The sequence below is a fragment of the Loxodonta africana genome, chromosome 23, assembly GCF_030014295.1.
Source record: "Loxodonta africana isolate mLoxAfr1 chromosome 23, mLoxAfr1.hap2, whole genome shotgun sequence".
Lineage (NCBI taxonomy): Eukaryota > Metazoa > Chordata > Mammalia > Proboscidea > Elephantidae > Loxodonta > Loxodonta africana.
This window is the reverse complement of record NC_087364.1, coordinates 71,576,351-71,603,000: the sequence shown is the minus strand read 5'-3', so window position 1 is coordinate 71,603,000 and position 26,650 is coordinate 71,576,351. Positions and strand designations below refer to the sequence as shown.

Here is a 26,650-nt window from a genome sequence, read left to right as displayed (position 1 = left end):
TACTGTCTGACAAACTGTTCAACAGTTACCTTGCTTACTTCCTTTAAAGCCCTTTTGCATACTTCATACTTCGGAGAGTCCTTGGGCGTTTTTTGACAGATGGTCTGCAATGAAGCAAAAGTGAATGAAATCAATTGATTCGTTTTAGTAAGTAAAACAAGGTCAGCGGCCAGCCGTACCCTCTCATTCATAGGAAACTTGGCAATGCTGAACACAACCTTAATGGGTGAGTGTGAAGATGACGTTAAAGTCCAATTATAAAACTGGGAAGTAGTCTTTAAACACACAAGACCCAAGTAAACCCAGACAATGGTAAAGTTAGAGGACAGACTTAGAGGTGGCAGAACTAGTTTGAAATCCCTGATTTGCCCCTTTTTGACCTTCGGGACGTCATCTACTTGGTCTCCAGAAGCCTCAGTTTCCTCATCTGTAAAATCAGGTTAACGCCATCTATGTCACAAGGCTGTTTGTTGCAAGGATTAAGTGAGAAAATGCACACAAAGCTCTCCTTAAGTCCTGGCATACGGTCGGCCCTCGATACTTGGTGAGAGTTACTGTAATGACCCTCATCACTATCACCATCACTATTAGTGGGAACTGCACTTGAAGACAATGTGATGTGAATAAAAGGATTAAGAAGGAAAGGGCAGCTAGGTCTTCCTTGTATGTTCATACTGCCAATCTCATCTGTGATGGTAAAACTGAGTCCGAAGAGAGTCTGTTCAGGGTAAACTGACTCACATATAACTTGTAAAAACACACGTTCAAAGCCAACAGAGCTGTTTTCATTGTTACAAATATTCATGTCGATAATCAAGTTTAACTAAACTCCCAAATGAAGTAAAATTGAAGAAACAGTATTTTAAGTATATTTGGATTCTGCCTAGGTGGCCAGGTTCTCATGGCAAACAGACTAGGGCAACAGGCACCTGGCAGAGTCGGAAGGTATTTGGTAGCTAGCAAACCACTGGTACCTTAACTGTAGACTAACACCAGGGCTATCAACCGGGATGTCAGGGTCCAGGATTGTTACACGTGAAACATGAGAAGCACACAGCGTATCATCTGTGGGTTTCTATGAATAGCCCTCCAATTTTCCTGACTGTGACCCACTGCACGAGATAGATTTTACATTGCTACACACATAAATGAAACAAGATTTTATTTGTATTTCATAGTTAACCACATTGTGAACCACACACGCTAATACATTTTACTCATTTATTTTTTCTGAAATGCTACTCATGATTTAAAAATTCACTTCATGACCCATGTCTCAGTCATCTACGGCTGCTATAACAGAAATACCATAAGTGGATGGCTTTAAGAAAGAGAAATTTATTCTCTCACAGTCTAGAAGGCCTAGAAGTCCAAATTCAGGGTGCCAGCTCCAGGGGAAGGCTTTCTTACTCTGTCAGCTCTGGGGGAAGGTCCTTGTCAACAATCTTCCCCTGGTCTAGGAGCTTCTCAGTGCAGGGACCCCGGGTACAAAGGACACACTATTCTTCTGGCTCTCCTTTCTTGGTGATATGAGGTCCTCTTGTCTCTCTGCTTGCTTTTCTAATTTACATCTCAAAAGAGATTGACTTAAGGCACAACCTAATCTTGTAGACTGAGTCCTTCGTCATTAACATAACTGTCTCTAATCCCAACACATTAACATCATGGAGGTAGGATTACAACAAGTAGGAAAATCACATCAGATGACAAAATGGTGGACAGTCACACAATACTAGGAATCATGGCCTAGCCAAGTTAACAGATATTTTGGGGGGACACAATTCAATCCATGACAACCCACTAAGGGTCACTGACGCAGTCTGAAAAATACGGGTTTATGTCCCTGGCAGCAGGTATCCTTCATTAGAGGCCATGGTTTTTCCATAAAACAAAGATGGAACCCTAAAAACTCATTAACTCCAACACTCCAGGAAATGATACATTTAGAAAAAACTCATTTCTTATAGAAAATAGGAATGTTTCAAATAATATTCACCTGTGTGGATCAAAGTTTCATATTCTTAGCAAGCCTTAAAAGTCACAGGAGGTAAACCTTTTTTTAAGCCAGAATTTGGTTTTGATAACCTGACTAGATTCTATTCTTAGAAATGGTCTCAAAAAAAAAAAAAAAAAGGCAGAGAACAAATTTTTTGCAACTGCAAGTTTCTCAAAATATTCAGGTAGAGGGAAATTCCTAAATTACAGATGATGGATGGGAAGAGTGGACTGACGGCAGACTGAGGTGAACTTGGACAGCAGCAAGGTGCTAAAAATTCTCCACCAACAGCCAGAATCTCCCAGGGCTCCACAGCAGAGAATTCAAGGACCTCGATCACATGCTCCCATTCGTTTCAAAAGTTCAGCGTTCTTTTCAAACATCTTGCAATTTACATGGAATATAGGGAGCAGAATTTATTTTGTAGCCATATTCAATTGTCATTCTATTACTATATTTTTATTTTGAGTTTTGATTTGTGAAAATCAAGTACGTAAAAGCTGGTGTAATGGTAACGCTACGATTCAATTTAAAGTAAAATTATGATAAAACATTCTGACGTGATCCAGAAGACACTGCGTGGCCCACAGCTGGATCAGGCCTGCGTCAGGCCACCCTGTTCTGTCACGCTGCCCCTGCTTGACTAGCCGTGGCCACACGGCACGGCTGCATGCAGGCCTCCTGGCCGCCCTCCCAGCTGTAATTCACACCAGTCTCCATTCACGTCTCCCAGCCATGCCCTGACATTACTCAAAGTCTATTACTTGTTTTCTTCGTGAACATTCCCTACAAGCAGAAGGATGCTGAACTTTTCTCAGCGACTTGGCACAAATGCATAATGGGGCAAACTGATGCCTTGTTACGCTAGAAGAGAGTTTCATCCCTGTGTGGAATAGGGGCCCCACTTGTTACGCTGGAAGAGAGTTTCATCCCTGTGTGGAATGGGGGCCCCACAGCATCGTGGAACATCACAAGTAGGACGGATCTCAGTGAACAACCTGACAAGACCGAGGTCTAAAGAGATTAAGTAACTTGCCCAAGGTCAGATGCCTAGTTAGTGGCTCAGCCAGAAATGGAATCTAGGCCTTGTGACTTCTAAAGCCAATATTCTCCGCATTTCAAAAAAAGCAGAGCAAGTGGGCGATGTAATTTAAATTCTTCAGAGTTACCACACAAGCCTAAAAAGATACTGCCAAATATATCAGACATACATGAGACTTTCCAACGTAACAGCACCTTCTCACTTCTTGTTGGCTGTCGTTGAGTCCGCCCTGGACTCAGGGTGATCCCGTGTGTTACAGAGTAGAACTGCTCCACAGGGTTTTCTTGGCTGTAATCTTTACAGAAGCAGTCTGCCAGGCCTTTCTTTCGCAGAGCCACAGGGGGGGTTTGAACCACCAACCTTTAGGTTAGAAGCTGATAGCAAACTGCTATGAGACACTCGGGCACCTTTCCAAACAAACAGCACCTTCTCAGTTAGCTGGGGTATTTTATGCATCAATTTAAGTAGACTACAAATACTTGGATTTATAGCAGCAGAGGTATGCACAGAAGAGAAAGCCACAGGCCGTGTCTTACATCCATCAGCAGAGGCAGGCGGGTCACCCTCTGCATGGGCAGAATGAGGAAGGAGATCATGGGTAAGTTTCTACACTCTTCATGGGTCTCGATCCGTGATAATACTTCCTTAAAGGATGGATTGGTGGCTCTGAGGGGAAAGAAGAAATAAACAAAACGTCAAGATATTCCCTCCTCAAAGTTAAGGAGCAAGCGAAATGTGTTACGAAACACTTTAATACATGTACACGTTCCCAGTGACCTATAAGTATACGAAAACAACACGAACGCTTCATTACACAGGCCGACAAAGACGTCTCGTCTGCCTGACATGTGAGGCTGAACCTGAGATGGAAGTGGAAGATAACAGCGTAAACTGTAAGACAGAAATGTGTGAGCTGGGCATTTATGACAGTGGAAAGAAATGAAGAGGCAGTGGTACCATAAAGGCGAGCACAGCATTTCGACCAACGCGACTTAATTAATTAACGTTAGGTTAGACCACTGAATCCGTAACGTTCAGCACGGCTTACAGCAACTTCTGGAGGGTCCGCTGCTGGTAGACTTCGTTGGTGCAGTATTTCACGTACGGGTCAAACGTGGACGCCGTGTGCTTTTCTATGATGTCACTTATGTCATCAATGAAGATATTATTCTGATGTCTTGCTTCCAGCTCCGTAAAGAATCTGAAAAGACAAAGAAAACAAAAGCGTTTTACACTCCCTATTTCCCAGACTTAAGCAGACAACAGATTAGCCTCACCTAATTCTATTATTTAGTGTTTGAAAATATCAGTAGTGCACACCAATTCACTAAGTTAAAAAGATCCCAGGGGAAAAAAACTATAAAAATGTTGTTTAAATCTATCAGATTAACACTTCTTGCTTCAACTGTTTGGCTTAAAACATGGATCCTGTAGGAAATTTCTCTACCTTCAGGTACATTTAGACTGTACAGATTTCACTGTTTTTCAAGAATTCCCTAGATATGGGGCAGTAGCCATGATAGATTCTATCATATTGAGAATAAGAGCACGTGAACAAAACACCTAAACAAGTGTTTAAAAAACAAGTAAAAATAAATTTGATTCTATGTGCCCTTTCTCTCAAAATAAAAACAGTCGTATTATTTTAAATCTAATAATATGTATTGTATTTAGATGTCGTCATACTTTATTTTGATTGTAATCAAGGGCTGCCAGTGTGTGTGTGTGTGTGTGTGTGTGAGAGAGAGAGAGAGAGAGAGAAAGAGAGAAAGAGATGTCTGGTTAGATTTGAATTTCAGATAAACAAGGAATAATTTTTTAGTAGAAGTATGTCCTAATTACTGCGTGGGGCATCCCAGGTGCCCAGTATTTCATCCGGCCACCCTAGACTGCACCCAGTTTTAACAGAACATCAAACTCGGATATGTGAAATAGGTTGCCACCCAGAGCCTTAGCACTCAGAAGGTGGCCCACAGACCTGCAGCGTCTGATGAGAAATGCAGAGTCTCCCCAGCCCCTCCTCCAGTCTGACTCTGTGCTCTAACAAGACCTCCAGATGATTCGAACACACATTAAAAATTGAGAAGTACCACCCTGGACCGTCCTTACTGTCCAGGGTTGGTGTGATGGGAAAACCTTCAAGAAAAATCTATGGCACAGGGACCAAAACATTTTCCAGAAAGTGTGACGAAAAGTGAAATTGACAGTAAATGCGAATGTTGACTTCTGGAATAGTGAGGCAGGAAAAAATACAGATTTCAGTAAGCTCTTTAGGTAAAGCATGAAGCGCATTGGGGCTCCTTGTCAGTTTGCCGGGGTGGGCTCCAAAGTCTAAGCTTCAAAACCAGCAGTGACACAATAGCCCGAAGGTGGACACAACCTAAGTCCCCATCGACAGATGAATCAACAAACAAAATGTGGTAGATAAATGCAATGGAATACTACTCAGCCAGTAGGAGAAATGAAGTCTTGATACATGCTACAATACGGAGCAAAATTGTACAATTATGCTGAGTGAAATAAGCCAATCACAAAAGGACAAATATTGTATGACCTGGTGACGCACTAGTTAAGAGTTACAGGGCTAACCAAAAGGTTGGGAGTTTGAATCTACCAGGTGCTCCTTGGAAACCCTATGGGGCAGCTCTACTCTGATAAGGTCACTAGGAGTCAGAATTGACTTGATGGCAATGGGTTTGGTTTTGGTTTTTTATACATATATTACAAAAAAAAAAAAAAAAGGGCAATTTTATAGAGACCAAAGTTAATTAATGATTACCAGGGGCAGGAGAGAAAGGGGGTAAGGGGGGCTAAGGGTGATGGAAAAATCACATTGATTAAAGGTAGTGTTGGACAGCCAACTATTGTAACTGCTGTCAATAAGTTGTACATCTGTAAAAAGTTGAGTTGGCAAAAGTTGTATGATAGATATATTTACAACAACCACATAAAAGAGTTGTTGAGGCTGCTTAAAAACACCTCATGAGATTTGCTTCCTTGGTTTGGAGTTTAGGATCCTTTGTTCATGGGACAGTCCAGTTAACTGGCCTAATATGTTTAGTGCCTCTGTTCTATCTCCTAGTTCGTTGCATAGTGCCTGGGGTCTTAAAAGCTTGCAAGTGACCATCCAAGGCACAATGATTGGTCTCTATTCACCGGGAACAACACAGGAAGAAGGAGAGTCAAGAACAGGATGGGGGTATGGAAGGTGCGGCTAACTGCCTCCACGAGCAACTGCCTCCTCTGCCATGAGACCAGAAGAACTGGATGGTGCCCCACTACCATTACTGAACATTTTGATCAAAGATTCTGTAGAAGAATCCTGATCAAAAGAGAGAAACGCAGAACAGAATTTCAAATTCTAAGGGACTCCAGACCTTCTGGAGCCATGGAGGTTGGATGAACCCCTGAAACTATTGCCCTGAGATAATCTTTAAACCTTGAACCAAAAGTATCCTCTAAAGTCTTCTTAAAACCAAACAAGAGTCTTGCTTAACTAGTAAAAATGTCTGCCTTGAGCATTACGCTCTTTTAGCTTTTAAGAACTAGCAATTGGAAAGATCAGATAAGAACCCTAGGGGACAGCAAGTTTATGTTAATAGGGGGAGGAACAACTCAGAGAAGGAGGGTGAGAATGGTTACACAACTTGGGGACTGTCACTGAATTGTACATGTCGAAACTGTTGAATTACTGTATGTTTTGCTGCATATATTTCTCAACAACACAACAAATAAACCGTGAATGAGACAACAAAATTTTATACAAGATGATTAGTAGTAAATACGAGCTGATATTTTCTCACATTTATATGTTATTTTTTTTCTTTTTCTTTTATTGTATTTTAGATGAGGGTTTACAGAGCAAATTAGTTTCTCATTAAACAATTCGTATACATTGTTTTGTGACACTGGTTGCCACCTCCACAACATGTCAACACTCTCCCCTTCTCAACCTTGGGTTCCCCGTTACCAGCCTTCCAGGCTTCTCCTGCCTTCTTGTTCTTGCCCCTGGGCTGGTGTGCCCCCTTAGTCTCATTTTGTTTTATGTGCCTGTCTAATCTTTGGCTGAAGGGTGAACCTCAGAAGTGCCTTTGTTACTGAGCTAAAAGGATGCTCAGTGACCACACTCTTAGGGTTTCTCTAGTCTCTGTCAGACCACAAGTCTAGTCTTTTTTTGTGTGTGAGTTAGAATTTTGTTCTATGTTTTTCTCCAGCTCTGTCCAGGACCCTCTACTGTGATCCCTGTCAGAGCAGTTGGTGAGGGTAGCTGGGCACCATCTAGTTGTGCTGGACTCAGTCTGGAGAAGGCTGTCGTGCTTGTGATCCATTAGTCCTTTGGCCTAATCTTTTCCTTGTGTCTTTGGTTTTCTTCATTCTCCCTTGCTCCCAAAGGGGTGAGACCAGGGGAATATCTTAGATGGCAGCTTGCAAGCTTTTAAGACCCTAGACACTACTCACCTAAGTAGGATGTAGAACATTTTCTTTATAAACTATGTTATGCCAATTGAGCTAGATGTTCCCCAAGTCCATGGTCCCCACAGCCTTCAGTCCAGTAATTCGACCTCTTAGGGAGTTTGGATGTGTCTATGGAGCTTCCATGACCTTGCCTTGGACAAGTTCTGCTGGCTTCCCCAGAACTGTGTACTGTCTTACCCTTCACCAAAGTTACCTACATCTTGGTTATTTTCAAACAATATCCTGGTACTTAGAAAACAACAACAAGAGGCCTTAATTTTATTTCATATATTCACACGCACATGGAATTCATTTTAGTACAAATTGTATTAGCTTGTCCTCAGTCTATTCTATTTTTATAAAGTTTCCATAGGAGCTTAAAAGACAAAGAAATATGTCTTAACTTCCTGGAAGTGTGGCATTACTTAGACTCTGAGAAAGTGCCTACATTTTCATTTCTTTTAAAAAGGACTTAGGAAAAACAATCCATATGATTCCCCTCCACAGACTACAAAACAGCAAGAATAAAACCCTGAAGCACAAGGACTTTGCTGGGTTGCTTGGCCTTCCTGCCACTGGTATCAGGATTTAATAGGCAAAACTCTGAAGGCAATAATAGTCCAGGAATCAAACGAGTATCTTCCAGTAGTCAAAGCCTTCAGATTACTCTGCTAAGACTGAGTCTATTAACATTCAAATAAAAATATCAAACCCTCTCCTGAACACTCCAGCAATCTCAAAAACAACCAACTCTAAACCCCCACACAAACAAAAGCCATGTTTCTCGAAGGACCTGGTCCCAGACTTCAAAAAATTTGTGATACGATAGGAAGGTAAGGATGAGAAAGATAACATTCCAGCACATAACTGCAGGTTGAAACGTGCGCGAGGGCGATGGTGGTTATCACCTTAAAATGGAAATATTCTGCACCTCTTAAAGTCGCATGTACCTCGTGCATCAACAGAAAGAATAGTGAAATTCTCGGAATATTTGTTGAAGAAACAGAAACTATCATTTAGTGGGTATCCTCCATACAGCCCTGTTGGGTACTTTATATTTTCGATCTCGTTTAATCCTCGTAAGGCCCTTGTGAAGTATACGGCCTTATCCCCACTGTAAACATGGGAACAGAGGCTCAGAGCTTCAGCAACCAGACCCCTGCAAGCTGTAGAGTCAGAACGTGAACCAGGTCCTTCTGGTCCACAGTCAGATACGGCCTCGCTCTGAGCGCACAGAGACAGGCCACACGCACGCATCTTAGACTGACAGACACATTTGTCTACTTCCGAGTGCTAAACATGCCCCGAAACGGAGGCTGGAGCCCTGGTGACTCAGTAGCTAAGAGCTCGGCTGCTAACCAAAAGGCTGGCGGTTTGAAACCACCAGCCGCCCCTTGGAAACCCCATGGGGCAGTTCTCCTCTGCCTATTAGGGTTGCTCTGAGTCAGAATTGACGGCAACAGGCTTGGTTTGGTTTTATAAATCAAGGCTTTTCTTGGCTTTTCACTCACTTGCTTTTTTTTTTTTTTTTAACTGCACTAAATTTGTCCCAATAATACTATATGTCAAGAAATGATAATACAATACTAAGAATCAACACAGAAGAAGCTGTTATATGCCAAGGAGAGGATGGATATTCCATTTAATGAAAGTATGGAAGGATCCTTTCCCTCCATACATTCATAGCTGAATGGCGGATGCCTGGTGTGGAACCAATTAATTATGAGTTCCACACGGAGGCAGATGGAAAACCCCAGAGGGCAGGGTGCCTGACTGCATGGTACACATGGCTGAGAAAACACATTGAGGATGGCATTGGGGAGTGATGAGGAGCAGAGAATGCTGGGCACAGGAAGCGTTGTGGGTACAGGCACGAACCACAGAGAGGAAACTGTGGTAGCTGACTGAGGCCGAGGTACAGACTGCAGGAGAACAGGACCAGGGAAAGAACTGAAAAGCAGAGTAGAGTCAGCCTGCAAAGGTTTCAATGCACGTTGAGGAGCTTGGCCTGAATCTTGGATGATGAGGAATTACTGGAAGTGTTTAAACCAACAAGTTGCTCAAAATCAGGTAGAGAAAACTGAGCCAGAGGAAGGGAGGCTTAGAAGTGGGGAGAGACAGGCGGCCAGCAGACCAGCTAGATGGTTGATTTGGGCATGCAGTGAGAAAATGAGGCAGCGGGAAAACAGAAAAAGTGGACGCAGATTAGAGGAAAGGTGTGGAGTAAAACTAATAGAATCCAGGAACTCATTAGATGGGATGCCAAGGGAGATGCTGGGGTTTGTAGCCAAGGTTTCTATCTGGCCAACAAGGTGGGTCATTAAGCCTAATGAAGACAAGGATCCCGGAAGAGGAAGAAGCAGCAGGAAGGAAGTGGTTTAACTTTGCCTTGGAGATGTCTAATAGAGAGCTGAAATACAAAACTGTGAGAACTCAGAGGAACTGGAACTCTAGGGGAGCCCTGGTAGCGCAGTGATTAAGAGCTACGGCTAGTAACCAAAAGGTCAGCAGTTCGAATCCACCAGCCACTTCTTGGAAACCCTAAGGGGCAATTCTACGCCGTCCTGTACGGTCACTGTGAGTTGGAATTGACTTGATGGCAACAGATTTGTTTTTGTTTTCCTGGTGGTTCAGTGGTAGAGTTCTCCCATTTCATACAGGACATCCGAGTTTGATTCTTGGCCAGTGTACCTCAAGTGCAGCCACTACCCTTCTGTCACTGAAGGCTTGCATGTTGTGATGCTGAATAGACTTCAGCGGAGCTTCCATACTAAGATAGACCAGGAAGAAAGGCCTGGTGATCTACTTGCAAAAACTCAGCCAATGAAAACCCTATGGATCACAATCATCCAAACTCATTGTGCCTGGGGTCATCATGAGTCATGGGCGGACTCAACAGCATCTAACAACAACATTTTAGCTGATTTTCAAATAAATGCAAACTATTTGGACTTTTACTCCAAGTATTTTTTTTTTATTATTATTGTGCTTTAGATGAAGTTTTACAGAGCAAATTAGTTTCTCATTAAACAATTAGTACACATATTGTTTTCTGACATTGGCTGCCACCTTCATGACAGGTCAACACTCTCCCCTTCTCGTCTTTGGGTTCCCCATTACCAGCTTTCCTGTCACCTCCTGCTTTCTAGTCCTTGCCCCTGGACTGGTGTGCCCCTTTAGTCTCATTTTGTTTCATAAGCCTGTCTAATCTTTGGCTGAAAGGGTGAACCTCAGGAGTGACTTCAGTACTGAGTTAAGAGGGTGTCCAAGGGCCTATACTCTCGGGGTTTCTCCAGTCTCTGTCAGACCAGTAAGTCTGGTCTTTTTTTGTGAGTTAGAATTTTGTTCTACATTTTTTCCCAACTCTGTCCAGGACCCTCTATTGTGATCCTTGTCAGAGAAGTTGGTGGTGGCAGCTGGGCGCCACCTGGTTGTGCTGGACTCAGTCTGGCGAAGGCTGTGGTAGCTGTGGTTCAACCAAGTTTTTTTTTTTTTAATGCACATTTTAAGGAAATGTCCAAAGAAAATTTTAAAAATAAAAACCATTCATAAGGTCACTATCATGTAACTCTAGGAAATAAATATCTCTTAAAGTTTCTTGTCTTTAGCTAGCCATTGACAACCTCAAAGAATGCAACTACAAAACCAAAAACAACAGTAACTTGGCTTTTCTCTATGAAAAGGAAAACCTCATTTATCGCTGTAAAAGGTTTGCTAAAGTACAAGATTAAAGCAAGGTACTAACAAAATACCTGATTATACTGCTTACTTTAATATAAAATAAACCAAGCCAACCATGTTGTAGTTTGACATTGGCGTAATTAAAACATAATTCAAAGCTTTCTATGTTCAATGATCTATTGGTTATTTTGGCAGATTTGCATACTTTATGAAGTGAGCTAAGTTACAAAAAAACAAGAAAGTTACTGAAGAATGAGGTATTGTATCAGTAACCAAGAACGCTGGTGATTCAAGTCATATCTGAAGCAGAAGTAAGAGCATTTTAGCTCCCTGGATGAAACCTGAATGAGTTTGTGAGGTAAGCTGACTTATTTGGACGGGGAACTTTTAAATGGAAATATGTATTTCAGCTCTATGACTTTTCTATCTGGAACAATACCATCATTATTTCTTCTCTGTAGCACTGCCAAGATCATTATGTTCATCTACTTGCAATCACGCTACACAACCTTTCGTTTTCTTCCCCTACCAAAGCTCTAATCTCTTGGCTAAAGTCTAGATTTTGAGAATCCATCTTGTGGACCAAAAAAGGGCTTCCTAGATACTCCCTCCTAAGCAGAAACCCATGATGGTGGTGGTGGCTCAGTGGTAGAATTCTTGCCTTTCATAGGGAAGACCTGGGTTCGATTCCCAGCCAATGTACCTCATGTGCACCCACCACTGGTCTGTGTCAGTGGAGGCTTGTGTGTTGCTATGTTGCTGAACAGCTTTCAGTGGAGCTTCTAGACTAAGAAGGGCTAGGAGGAAAACCCTGGTGATCTACTTCTGAAAAACGAGCCAATGAAAACCCTTATGGATCACAATGATCCAATCTGCAACTGATCATGGCAACGGCACAGAACCGGTCAACCTTTTATTCCATTGTACATGGGTCACCATGGACAGCTAAAGACAACAACAACCAGAAACTCAAGTTAATTCTGTTTAACTGTTAGCTCACCACCATCACTACAAACACACTCCTACAAGTGCTTCAAATGACTGCAGCCTCTCTGGCATGCTCCTTAGCTTTCTAGAGAAGGGTCAGAGCACCAAGGTCCCGGGAGATGGGACTTCAAAAAGATTTAACACAGTCCAAAGGACTAATGGACAACTACCACAGCCTCCACCAGACTGAGTCCAGCACAACTAGATGGTGCCTGGCTAACACCACTGACTGCTCTTATAGGGATCACAACAGAAGGCCCCAGAGAGAGTGGAGAAAAACGTAGAACAAAATTCTAACTCCCCAAAAAAGACCAGATTTACTGGCCTAACAGAGACTGGAGAAACTCTGAGGGTATGGCCCCTAGACACCCTTTTAGCTCTGTAATGATATCACTCCTGAGGCTCACCCTCCAGGCCCATAAAACAAAACAAGATAAAGGGGCACACCAGCCCAGGGGCAAGGAAGAGAAGACAGGAGGGCACAGGAAAGCTGGTAATAGGGAACCCAAGGTCGAGAAGGGGAAAATGTTGACATGTCGTGGGGTTGGTAACCAATGTCACAAAACAATACTTGCATTAATTGTTTAGTGAGAAGCCAGTTTGTTCTGCAAACCATCTGAAGTACAATTAAAAAAAAAAAGATTTAGCACCCTCCTGAGAAAAAAAAAAAAAAAAAGATTCAACACAAGTCCAAGTTTGAAGAAAGAGCCTCATGTCTGCTGCAGAGCTTGTCTCTAATATTCCCCAGAATTGAATGGGCTGTATTTTCTTTAGGCTTTTGGGGGTTGCTTTATCAAGTGATCTTAAATGTGGCACTTGCATTTTTCAGGGAAAAAAAAGTCAACAGTGAAGTAACCACTTCTGATAAACTCAATGCATGTACTTTTGTTAGCTTCACAATGGGCGAATGATACCGAAGGTCAATTTAGTTAGCCATTTTTTTTAAAAACAGGACAATTATCCCTCCAATAAGGTGATATTTATTTTAATGTCACCTATAAAAAGCTTATTTTTATATGGGATTGAAAATTTCTTTCTTTTTTTTTTTTCCTCGTGCGGTAGGTAGAAAAGACCTACCAATGTGACATGTAACTGTCCCTACGCCATTATTAACCTCTTAAAATTCAACTGGTAATAAAATGGGCATGGTAGATATGAGCATTCCCAAAGGCTCTTGGACAGACTTCAGTAAGCTCACCCACCTATAAAGGAGATTAAAACATAATTAATACGGACAACAAATGTGTTCTAATCAGTCAACCAAAACAATCTCCTCCCATGTGCACAGGCTGTGGTGAGCAAAGAGCTGATAATTACAACCAAGCACATGGCCTCTTTAATATCATCTTCAAGACTACTTTCTGAGATGGCCGTTGTATCCATTTTACAGATACGAAAACCAAGGGTAAGGGAGCCCTGGTGGCACAGTAGTTAAGAGCTATGGCTGCTAACCAAAAGGTTGGCTGTTCAAATCCACCAGCTGCTCCTTGGAAACCCTAATGAGGCAGTTCTACTCTGTTCTATAGGGTCACTATGAGTCGAAATCGAGTTGAGGGCAATGAGTTTGATTTTTGTTGGTTTAAGGGAGTTTAAGTTCAACTCTATGCTACCAGGGCACAGCTGGAACCAGAGCCAGAGCCTTTCTGAGTTCAGAGTCTCACCACCATACCTGCTGATCCTGCAGTTTCCATTACCGCTGGCGATCCCTCCATCTAGACATCCAGCAAGAAAAGCAACATTTGGAGCCAAAAAGAAATACATTGCTTTCCAAGAAGACCAATTTTTGAACTGTCTAAGCAAGTAAAGTACACAAATCAACATAGTCAAGGCTTCGAGGGTCAATTTATGCAATGGGAGGGCCAGAAGACAGCAGAAGCATCAGCCTCCACATCAGGTGAAACCTCAAGGAAAGACAACCAGAAGTCATGGCCAGTGATGTGTCCTGGGTGACACAGCATGATAATACTGGTTTTACAGGTACCCTTGAAATTCTGTGGGAGTCATTCATTTCAGCTCTCCATGTTCCCTGTTGTGGTCCCCTCTGCCTAGTGAACCCCACTCATCCTTCAAGTCCCAGATTAAATTTCACCTCTTCCAGAAAGCTTCCCCTGACCTTTCTGGGCCAGGTTAAGCTCCCTCATATTATGTTTTCATAAAACCCCATACTTTTCCTTCAGTGTGCCTACTCTGATCGTAATTAACAATTTTATGATTTTTGTTTATTTTTGTCTCTCTTAGCAAGCTCTGTTTTGGTCCCCATTTTATGCCCAGGACCCAGCCACTGTAGCTGGAAATAGGGGATATTCAAATATCTGATAACAAAATGGGTGAATAAATCAAATTTGTTGTTTTAAATGCAAAATTTCAAAGATGAAACCTGTTCAAGGAGTGGTGTTCTATTGTTACTTTACAAAGAATGCAACACCCACAAATTGGTCAGTATCTACTTTGCTTTACTCACTGGTAAAGCAAGTCAACACATATTTACTGACCACAAATTGGGTCCCCAGAGCTATGTTAGGTGCAGTGAAGGCCATCAATGAAGACACGGCCTTCCAGCCCAAGCTTTTACAAGCCTGGCCAGTAGGTTCGTTAACATGAGACCAGTCCAGCCTGAGCTCCTTCAATGCCAGATGCTCTTTCTAAAAAACCAGCCCCGCCCCATCCCAATCTGATGAGGATCCTGTGCAGCTAGCAGCTCGCACTAAAGCACAGAAAGCAGGGCTCTGGTTATGCTCAACGCTGTCCTGTGTCCTTCTGAGAACAGCACGCTTCCAAGGTATTTTTCCTTCATTAATATCCAACTGCCTAAAGGGAACTCAAGTCACCCCTGCCCTTCTTCCTCGCTGGAGTGCACTGTCAATCTCCGCGGCTGCAGCAGCTCACCAGAGTGGGTCACAATCATTTATGCTGGAGACTTAACATACCAGGCAGGCTTCACATAGCTAAGGTGCTGTTATATAATAAATCACCTTCAGCAAATAAAGAAACATTCCAGATAAGTACCAGTGGCTAAATGTTGGACACGCCTTCCTAACAGGACCAATGGAACCCTTTGTAACGGACCAAAATGAATTTATATTCTGCCATGGGTAAGATGTGGGCTTGTTTTTCTTGGTGGCCATGCTGACTCTAAAGGTCAGAATCAATTGCTCTTAATGCACTGGATCAGGGGTGACAAATCAGGGCATGAGGGTCACCACTAACATGCAGAGTCCTTGCCTGGATGTAGCGTTTGCGCTCCAGGTTGCCGTTATTAATCAGCCAAAATCGATGAGCAAGATGAAGTGTGTCTACAATTCCTTCAACTCACTAAGCTGACAGGAAATGTGTTAACTGTTAAAAAAAAAAAAAAAAAAACGAACACTATGGCCCTTGCTTCTGGATCAGAATATCCTATATCCTGACCTGGTAAAGGTCTCAGAAGTTTTCTCCTCAGGAGACTGTACATCTTCTCACATTCAATTTTGACTTTTTTCTTCTTAAATTTTATCTTGGATTGATGAATTAAAAATGGTTGGGAATGTGAGAAAAAAGAAAAACCAAGAACACTGTAAATAAAATGTTCTGGTAGCTCTCACTCCCATTCTGATAGCTAATGTTTGATCCTTAAAAACTCTAGGATGGTTTCTGTTAAAAGATTCTTATCATCTTACCAAAATCTCTAAGGTCAGCCTGTGCATAAGGCAGAAGAGACTGAAGTACAGGTGATAAAGTAAGGGTGTTCTCAGGATTTTGAATCTAAGAGTTTTCTTATTTGTAATACAACGCAAAATCAAACCCAAACCCATTGCCGTTGAGTCAATTCCGACTCATAACAACCCTACGGACAGAGTAGAACTCCCCTCAGGGTTTCCAAGGAGTGGCTAGTGGATTTGAACTGCCGATCTTTTAGTTAACAGCCTTAGCACTTAACCACTGTGCCAAGAGGGCTCCAATACAACCCAACACAGGTTTAATCCAGCACTACACAGGCATCTTCAGTCTAAGGCACCTGGCAAATCCCAGGGAAGGACGACGGAGCTGGAGGTCAGGGAAAGGAGAGGCAGAACCAAATGCTCTTCAAGACACCCACGCATCCGTTAAGACTACAATCTGTTGAAGTCTTTCCTCTCACTCTGGTGGCTTGCATGTTGCTGTGATGCTGGAAGCTACATCACGGGTATTTCAAATACCAGCAGGGTCACCCATAGTGGACAGGTTTCAGCAGACAGACTAGGAAGAAAGGCCTGGTGATTCACTTCTGAAAATTAGCCAGTGAAAACCCTATGGATCACAACAGAACGCTGACCAGCTCTCTTGCTTCAGAGAGATCAAATGCTGGTGGAGGACATCCTGTTTGGTGAAGCTCAAGGGGACCGCTGGTGAGATGGATTGGCACAATAGCGGCAACAATGAACTTGAACATGACAGCAATCATGAGGACGACGCAAGACCAGGCAGTGTTTCCTTCTGTTATATAAAAGATTGCCACAAGTTAGGGCAGACTGAAAGACGGCTGTCTATCTATCCTCTCACCAATAACATACTTGCTAGAAGGAATATAAACACGACCATGTAAATAAAGGAAAACTTACCAAAAAAGCCCTCTAAATTTTAATACTACCAGGCTGAGTTTCTGCTGAAAAATGAGAATTCCAAGTATTTATCATCTGAGCCTGCTTCACAAAAATAAAGTGGAGAAAAAGGAGCTCGTTCCCATAGTAACCTTCTGCAGACTCGTTCTTTTGTTCCAGTGCTACTCGCATGCACTCAACCATATTTTAATTTCTCCTAGAAATTAGGATAGCACGCTAATGAACAACGGAAACCACGAACCAGCTCTCTAGTCAAGATAACCTTAAAGAAGATGACAGCCTGGGTACACACGGGCCTGGGGTGCTAAGGGTTATTATGGGCAGTTGTACAGCTTTTAATCATTTTCCTTATTTGAGCACAACTACTAATTTCCACCTATTAATAATTTAGAAAATTAAATTAAATTCCATAATTTGGAAGCCCCTGTCCCCAAATTATGACTGGTTCATTACTGGATCCTCAAGGCCCAGCAAAGAATGAGCACTCCATAAATGTGTTGAATGAATCAATGTTGTGGTTCATTGCCACGGACTCAGCTCCAATTCATGGGACTCAACACACAATGGAATGAAACATTTTCCAGTCTTGTGCTATCTTCAAGGTCACTGGTATGCTCAAGTCCATTGTTTCGGCCACTGTGTACTTTAAGTGCCTTCCACCGCCAGAGGCTCCACGGAAGAAAGACGTAGTAGCAGTCTGTTTCCATAAAGATTTACAGCCTTGGAAACCCTATGGGGTGGCCATGTATCAGAATCAACTCAACATCAGTGGGTTTGGTTTGTTTTTCCAATACTATATTGGGCAATATTCTGTTGCGACCCATATAGGGTTTTCATTGGCTTATTTTTATAAGTAAATCACCAGGCCTTTCTTTCTAATCTGTCTTAGTCTGGAAGCTCTGCTGAAGTCTGTCCACCATGGGTGGTACCTGAAATACTGGTAGCATAGCTTCCAGCATCACAGCAACATGACAGGCTGATAAATGGATAAGCCTGTTGCCATTAAGTCAATTCCAACTCATAGTGACCCTATAGGACAGACTAGAGCTGCCCCACAGGATTTCCAGGGAGCGGAATGGTGGATTCGAACTGCCAACCCTTTGGTTAGCAGCCAAGTTCTTAGCCACTGTGCCACCAGGGTTCTGATAGATGGATGGCAGGTATCAGTAACAGATGCCTATTACTCCTGCTTGCCCCACTGTTAAAGTGCCATCTTCCAAGGAGGAGAATGGTGAGTGATGATAGATTCAAGTAACTATCAGACGTGGTATAACTACATTAATAAAACCCAGTTACCAAGGTCCTTACATTGGGGCTGGGCTGGGGTGAGGCAGCACCGAGGGACACTGCGTGAGACTCCCTCTTAGTTTTTAGAAACTGGTTGGCAAATACTGGTGGCACAGTGGTTAAGACCTACAGCTGCTAGCCAAAAGGTCAGCAGTTCAAATCCTCCAGCTGCTCCTTGGAAACCCTATGGGGCAGTTCTACTCTGTCCTATAGGGTCGCTATGTGTCCGGATCGACTCGACGGCAACGGGTTGGGTTGGGGTTTTTATTTTGGCAAACACTGAAGGGGTGGGGCGTTTACTCTCTTCACCAGCATCCGGGGTGCAGGACTCACAGCCCCAAGAATCGTTTTACTAATCCAGTGCCCGGAAAAAATTCTTTGAAAACTCAAACCCTGGGAGAGGTTTATGACTTCCTCTCTTAGAGTAGGGTTACCTAACCAGCGCTGCGACCTTTTCACCTTGGCTGCCTGGGCAGGCGCTGCTGTGTTTAATCCCCACTCGGAGTTGCTCTGGCAGAACTGACGGGCATGCTTGCTCTCGGGGTTCCTGCCTTGTCTTCCCCACTGACACAGTCTCATTGTGTACACGCCTCTTATTGCAAACTGCCTGGACCCTTTTGTGGACGCAGTGGGGTATACATTATAAACAAACAAACTGGGAAAATGTGGATTCTTGGTCGTTGCCAGGAAACACTGAGGAAAATGGATTTATAGAATACTGGAACAAAGTCAAGAACAACACGAAGTCCTTTCATGCTGAAGCCCCCTTTCCTATCCTGCGCTGGCCATTCTGGTATAGAAATCAGTACCGGGGAGAAGATTTTTCTCCGAGCACTACTTCCAAATTCTTTTTTAAGCAGAGCCCGTGGTGTTTCAGAGCAGAATTCGGTCAACAGGGAGGAGTCACATTCAAGGTGAGCCCCAAATCTTCACAGCTCAATTTTTCTTTATTAAATTAACCAGGAGAAGCGCTTTCTGTTGCCCTCACTAGTTTCATCAAAAGTAAAAAGAACCAGAACGCAGAATTTTGAAAAACTCTAGAGGTCAGTTTCCTGAGCCATAACATCCTAAGAAAAATGACACCTGCCTGCATGGGAGAAACAGACTTTCACGGCTCCTCTCCGACAGTTTATGGAACAACTGGCTCCAGCTTGCCCCCTTACATACAACACCCTCCTTCAATGTTTATCAAGGATTTTAAACTTATTTTTCTCTTTAGATGGTTGTTAGCACTGGTTAACAAAGCATCAGAAGAGTACAATCTATAGGGTAAATGAAGGCTCGTCCTGGTTTTTAGTGGCTTTGGGATGATAAATTTGTTTCTTCATTTATTAAAACAAACAACCGGCTGGACAGGACCGGTCCAGTTATGGGCAGCAATCAGCTCAAGGAAGGTCACTGGCAATGAAGTGAAAAAGAGGACACACATCAAAGAAAAGAGAAAAGATCGGATAAACCAGCGCTGGGGGAGCGTGAAAGGATGAAAACGGGAGAAAGCATCCACGTTCCCTCCTCCATTACCGAAGACCAGGTTTTCCTGCTTTCTTTCTTTCCCAAATGTTACATTTTCTCTTCCTTCTGTATTAGTGCTGTGTGATCTAGCTCATGGGTAAACTCCATTACATAATAAAACCTATATGTGAATACACTTTCAGTTAAAGTCCATTTCAGAGCTGACCACACCACACATACTGCACTAAAGCGACTCGGGGGCCACCATCACGACTTTGGGGAACTGTGTGCAGGGTGTTGGTTACCAGTTCAGGCTCTGGAGCCAGGCCACCTGAGATCACATCCGGGCCCCCTCCTTTACATGCCAAGGTCTTTCGGAAGCAGACCCTCAAGCCTTTCTTCCGAGGCACCTCTGGGCGGACTCTAACCGCTAACCTTTCAGGTAGTAGCCAGACACCTAACCGTTTGTGCCTTGTATGTCTTTATATGAATCTTATGACAAATGAATTAAAATGTGTTAAGTTCTTAGGACAGAGTCCCCGGGTGATGCAAACAGTTAATGTGCTTGGCTACTAACTGAAAGTTTGGTGGTTCAAGTCCACTCAGAGGTGCCTCGCAAGAGAGGCCCGGTGACCAGCCACTGAAAACCCCATGGAGCACAGTTCTACTCCGAAACACGTGGGGTTGCCATATGTCAGAATGACATGACAGCAACTGGCTTGGGTACAGTAAGCAGAACAGTGGCTCCTGAGAGATGTCGGTATCCTAGCCCCAGAACCTGTGAATGTCACCTCACCTGGTAGAAAGGACTTCGCAGACGTGATTACGTTAACGGTACTCAGATGGGGATGTTAGAGTGGATTACCCGAGTGTGCCCAATACAATCACAAAAGCCCTTGTGAGACGCAGGCAGGAGGATCCGAGTCAGAGAGAAGACGTGAGGGCGGAAGCTGAGGTCACAGAGGAGAGGTTATGCCTCACGGTGCTGGCTCTGAAGGAGGCGAAGGGGCCAGGAGCCGAGGAAGGCAGGCAACCTCTAGAAGCTCAACAAGTCGAGGAAACAGGTTCTCCCCAGAGCCTCCAGATTCTCCCCAGAGCCTCCAGAAGGAACTAGTTCCAGCAACACCCTGCCCAACGAAACCGATTGCAGACTTCTGACCCCTAGGGCTGTGTCAGGTTAAATTTGTGTTGTTTTAAGCTGTTATGTTTGTGCTAATTTGTTACAGTAAGGATATGAAACTATCACGCCCTCTTAATCCATTTTAGAACCTCTTTCTGTTCTCACCCTCGTTCCCTCCCCAATATCCAGTACTCGGTATCTGCATACAGGCCCTCTGAATACTCAGGGCCCGACGTCAGAGCCTCGTCAGTCCCTGATAGCCGGAGGTTCCAGGCCGAGCTCCCTCCCCTAGTCATTCACTTAGTGGCTTACTTACTAAACACCTATTAGGTCAGAATTGGCAGCAGGTTTTTTGTTTGTTTGTTTTTACGTACCAGGCTCTATTATAGGGCACAGAATACACACCCCAGGATAAAACCAAAAAAAAAAAAAAAAAAAACCATTGCCATCGAGTCAATTCTGACTCTTAGTCAGACTCTTAGCGACCCTACAGGACAGAGTGGAACTGCCCCATAGGGTTTCCAAGGAACTGCTGGTGGATTCAAACTGCCAACCTTTTGGTTTGCAGCCGAGCTTTTAACCACTGCGCCACCAGAGGTCCCACCAAAATCCCTGCCTTCGCGGTGCCTAGCATCTAGTTCCCGGGAAGGCAGGTCCTCCCTGGTCTATTCCCTAGGGTCCTGCTGAAGGACTGTATAAGCAACTGTTGAGCACAGATGATAAAAAATGGAATGAGAACGCTTTCCGTCCCAGGTCCTCTAAAAGACATTCTAAAACACAACGGGCATTGACGTTAGGTGACCACCGCTCAGGTTTCCTGACGGACATTTGAGGTGGGTTATGAAGGAGTTCAGGAGCCTCTGGATGATGCAGTAATACACTTGGGTGCTAACTGAAGGACTGGAGGCTCCAGTCCACCCAGAGGCACTTCTGTAGCATCAGTCCTTGAATACCCTATAGGGCAGAGCTCCAGACATGGGGTCACCATGAGGCAGAGTTGACTTGACGGCAACTGTTTTTTTAAAATGAAGGAAAACAAACCAAACCCATTGCCGTCGAGTCGATTTTGACTCATAGTGACCCTACAGGACAGAGTAGAACTGCCCCAGAGGGTTTTCAAGGCTGTTATCTTTGTGGAAGCAGACGCCACATCTTTCTCCCATGAAGGGGCTGGTGGGTGTGAACCACTTAACCGCTGCACCACCAGGGCTCCTTTTACAGAAGAGGATCAGAAGATAATGGACTAGAGGAGGGAGGGGACAGGAGGGCAGAGGGGGCGGCGTGAGCAAAGATGGCAACAAGCACCTTGTGCTCAGGGAAGGCGGTGGAGGTGTCCAGGGTCACCGGTGGCCTTATTTGCAGGCTGGGGTTGTTGTGTCAGCATAATGACACGTGCGTCTTCCTGATGAAGCAAGAAATGTATGGCTTTTGGCAGATCTTCAAAGGGGTCTGTGACACAAAGAAGAACCACTGGCACCGAACACAGAAGGGGACAGGCAAAAAATGGGAAATTACAGGAAGATGAAATCTGAAGCACAGAGTGGGCCCTGACTGTGAAGAAGTCAAGTGCCATGCTAAGCAGTTTAAATTCTTTCCTTAAGTAACCGAGAACCCCTGAGGTTTCTGCACCCACTGGTGCAGCAGGCAGGGAACCCTGGAGGCAGGAGGGTGAAGGACAGGATGCAGGGCTGGCGAAGGCTCAACTGAGGTGCAGAAATGAAGCCAAGGAAGCCAGACCCAAGTCTACACACATAATCCACTTAAGAGATAAAAAGGCTCAGTACCGCTTCACAAGTTAAACATAGAACTGCCAGATGACCCAGCAATGCCTCGCCTAGGTACATACCCAAGGGAAATGAAAACACACCTCCACACAAAAACTGGTACACAAATGTCAATAGCAACATTATATTTATAATACCCCAAAAAAGCAGCAACAGCCCACATGCCCATCAACTAAAGAATGAATAAACGAAAAGCGGCATGTCCATACCATGGAATGTATTATTCAGCAATAAAAATAATAAAGTACTGAGACTGCTACAACATGGATAAACCATGAAAACATTATGCTAAGTTCATAAAGGGTGATAGATTGTATGATTTCAATTCATATGAAATGTCCAGAGCAGGCAAATCCATAGAGACAGAAAGTAGGCTCGTGGTTGCCTAGAGCTTTCGAGGTTGTGGGGAAATGCAGACAAACTACTAACGGGTACAGGGTTTCTTTTGGGGGTGAAAAATTGTTCTCAAATTGATAGTAAGGAGTCCTGGTGGTGTAGCGGTTAAAGTGACCAACCACTAACCCAAAGGTCGGCGGTTCCAAGCCACCAGTGGTTCCGAGGAAGAAGGATGTGGCAGTTGGCTTCAGTAGAGATTTATGGCCTTGGAAACCCGTCGGTTTAAAGTTGATTGTGGTGGTAACTGCACAGCTCTGCAAGTACACCAAAACCCGGAACTGTACAGTGTAAATCGGTTATTTGTAGGGCATACTAATGATATCTCAACAAAACTGTTAGAAAAAACAGAGCAGAGGGACCCAAATCAGGGCAGCAGCAGGAGAAATGGACAGGCTGGACAAGAGCTGCTATCAGCCAATTCTGTTCGGGTACAGAGTGCTCCCTTTTCCTATTTCCCATGACAGTGGATTCTGTGTCTGCTTCACCTCTTTTCCAGGGACTCTTACGGAAAAGCCCCAAGACTTAAACAGTGAGGCAGAGCTGTCTGCTCTGGCTGAAGCGGGGGCAGGAGGCCCGGAGTTCAGCTGCTTGGCTTCCCTCTCACCCCACTTGGCAGACCCTGAAGTGCCTGGAGGGAATTCTGGGCCCCACAGAACATAACCTGAAACCCTTCTACAGCTGTGACGGGCTGAGAGACGTGGGAATGTTAAACATCTCTGCAGGGCCAGTGGGTGGGAACTCAGCCAAAAGGCCCCTAGTCACACCAGGAAATTGGAGATAGTATACCCACCCCAAAGTCAGTCCTGTCTCGCTGCATGGCCCTTCAATCCAGCTAGCAACTATTAGCCTTTTGCTTAATCGCCTTACGAGATACCCCATGAAGAGTGAATAATGGTTTCATTTATATAAAGCTAAGAAAGGGTTGTTTTCACACCCCCACCCCTATAAAGCTTTCTGAGAAGTCCAACAATGGAAATTTAGTCCACAAGGGGGAAAATGTTTAGAAAAATTTCTTTCATATCCCAAAGGCATTTGAACACAATCAAGATGCTGCCATCCTTTAATTATTTTTTTAAATTGGTACATTACAAAATATTTTATCCTATTCCTTTATGGAAATTTCTACAGCATGAGTATTTCTTAAATCTATAGATCCTATTGCCAGTCAAAAACTTACAAACCATAAACAGTCACCAAACCAAATCCATTGCCGTGGAGTCGATTTGTTTCAGATCCTACAGGACAGAGTAGAACTGCCCCATAGGATTTCCAAGGAGCGGCTGGTAGATTCAAACTGCTGACCTTTTGGTTAGCAGCCTGAGCTCTTATCCCCTGTGCCACCAGGGCCCCATAAACAGTCACAGTTCACCAATATTTGCCTTCTGTTTTACACACGCATCGTTTCCTTCTCTTCTATTTCTCTACGAAAACCCTGACTCCAAAGCACACATCTGCTCCGATGGGCTCCTTGTGGTATTTTTCCCTTCTATTCCCTGTCTCAATCCTCTTTTAAAGAACTTATCAAAACCCCCTTCTAAAAAATTCCCTCTGGTGCCATCACCCCCTTCCTCTGAACATTCATTGGAACCCGGCAGTCCAAACCTAACTTCTAACTGTGGGCTTCTAACCACAGGGCTCCCTCTAAGAAAAGCCCAGGGAGGTACACCTCGTTTTGGCTCCTTCCCATCCCACCCTCTCAGCCACTTTCATATAAGCCAGCCTAAACACCTGGAGCCACCGAAGTGCTGTAATCTGCCCAGCAATACGTGTCTTAAGTCACACTGCTACTCTACGAAGCCAAAAGCAACTATCTCATAGCAGAATCTTCTTTTATCGCTTGTTAAGGATGTTGACACTAGATCACCATGACCAAGTCGTTAACTAGAATACACATGGCTGAATGGTAGAGCTGATCACTTGAAACTTGTAGGCACTCTGTCATTCTCAAGCTTTTCTTTCCTTTTTTTTTTTTTTTAATTGACATCTTAACGACTGCAATGAAAACTGCCAGAAAAAGCTAAGCTGAACTTTGGCCAATATATAGATACACTTGCGGATGGTCAGGTCTTGTCCAAAGAGGGGCTTCCAATCACCCTCTCAGTCCTCACCTTCTGCCACAGAAGAAGAGCTGGCTCCCAGCTAGTTGCAGGAATCTGAGAAAGACTAAAAAAACTGTCTACTCGTGATTTACTGAGAGGACAGCTGCACTGTGATCCTTCACAAGATGATGGTGTCAGGTTTAAAAGGGGAAGCATCCCCTTGTGGGACGGGAAGGAAGGGAAGCTGGCGATGGGACCCAGGCCGAGGCATATGACAGCAAGCTACCCTAGTTTCTGTAAAACATTCTAGGCCAGCATGCCTTGACACCTGTGCTAACCAGGCCAGCATGAAGTCCAATGATAGATTTATCATCTGCTATTTTTTTTATTATACCTGGGGAAGCCCTGATGGCACAGTGGTTAAGAACCACTAACCAAAGGTCAGCAGTTTGAATCCACCAGCTGCTCCTTGGAAACCCTACGGGGTTACTTCTACTCTATCCTATAGGGTCACTGTGAGTTGGGATAGACACGACAGCAACTGGTTTGGGATTATACCTGGGGAGTGAGCCCTGGTGGCACAGTGGCTAAAGCACTCAGCTGCCAACCATAGGTCAGCAGTTTGAACACACTAGCTGTTCCTCGGGAGAAAGACATGGCAGTCTGCTTCTGTAAAGATCATAGCTTCGGAAATGCTATAGGGCAGTACTATTCTGTCCCGTAGGGTTGCTATGAGTCGGAATCGACTCCACAGCAGTGGGTTTGGTTTGGGGTATTATACCTGGTAGTTAAACTTTACTATATTCCCAAGTATACAGTATCGTTATACAACATACAATATCTTTTCACTAAACATTAGTACTTTTCCAAGGGTTTTCCTTAGAAACCATTATAGCAATGCAAAATCAATGCCTATACTGGTTTCTTTTTAAAACAAAACACACAGTGTATGTACTTTTTTCTTTTTTTTGAGCAAACCGACAGACCATAATTCAGCTATAGAAAACCGTTCCATGAGAAATGCTCTCTGAAACAAAATGATTTATAGGTTTTATTATTATTACTAACCAGTAAGATACAACAAAATCAGAGGCAATCAGCTTTATAAAAAAGCATGCAGGATTTATCTTTACTAAATTATCTATAGGAATTTAAAAATTAAAGATTTTTAAAAATTTTAATAATGCAAAGGCTTGGTTTTCTTTTACAAATCTCCAGGTTTCCGTCTATTAATTCCTTACACTTTTTTTCTCCCTTAAGGCTAGTTTGGATACAAACAGGGAAATGTTTCATTTCCTTGACAATAATGACATAGAAAGTTAATGGACATACGAGTTCTAATCAAAAGGAATTATCACAATAGCATTGGTGAGAAAATTGACTATGCCATGGGCTGCCAGAGAACGAACAAATTTGTCTTGGAAGAAGTACAGCCAGAGTGTTCCTTAAAAGCAAGGATGGGAAGACTTCATCTCATGTACTTTGGACAAGTCATCAGGAGGGACTAGTCCCTGGAGAAGGACATTGTGCTTGGTAAAGTGGAAGGTCAGTGAAAAAGAGGAAGATCCTCAATGAGATGGACTGACCCAGTGGCTGCAACAATGGGCTCAAGCATAACGATTGCGGGATGGCGCAGGACAGGGCAGTGTTTTGTTCTGTCGTGCATAGGGTCGCTATGAGTCGGAACCTACTCAGCGGCAGCTAACACCAACAACAACCAAAACGGCTGCCCTTTCTCTCCGACACTGGAAATGGCATACAATACACAACTTTCACATTATAAATTATATGCTCAGGGCAAGTTAAACATTTTAAGTGTAGCTGTAGGTGTAGG

General features: G+C 43.7%; 1 protein-coding gene across 1 annotated transcript in view; it reads right to left on the bottom strand.

Annotated features, from left to right (window-relative positions):
* The window catches only part of ARHGEF26 (Rho guanine nucleotide exchange factor 26), a 142,414-nt gene that overhangs the window by 51,548 nt on the left and 64,216 nt on the right, over positions 1–26,650 (bottom strand). The window contains exons 6-8 of the mRNA XM_064275631.1: positions 4,087–4,239; positions 3,575–3,704; positions 30–104 (exon numbers count right to left, since the gene is read on the bottom strand). Of these exons, the coding sequence (XP_064131701.1) occupies positions 30–104; positions 3,575–3,704; positions 4,087–4,239 (358 nt within the window). The remainder of the gene's footprint in view (positions 1–29; positions 105–3,574; positions 3,705–4,086; positions 4,240–26,650) is intronic.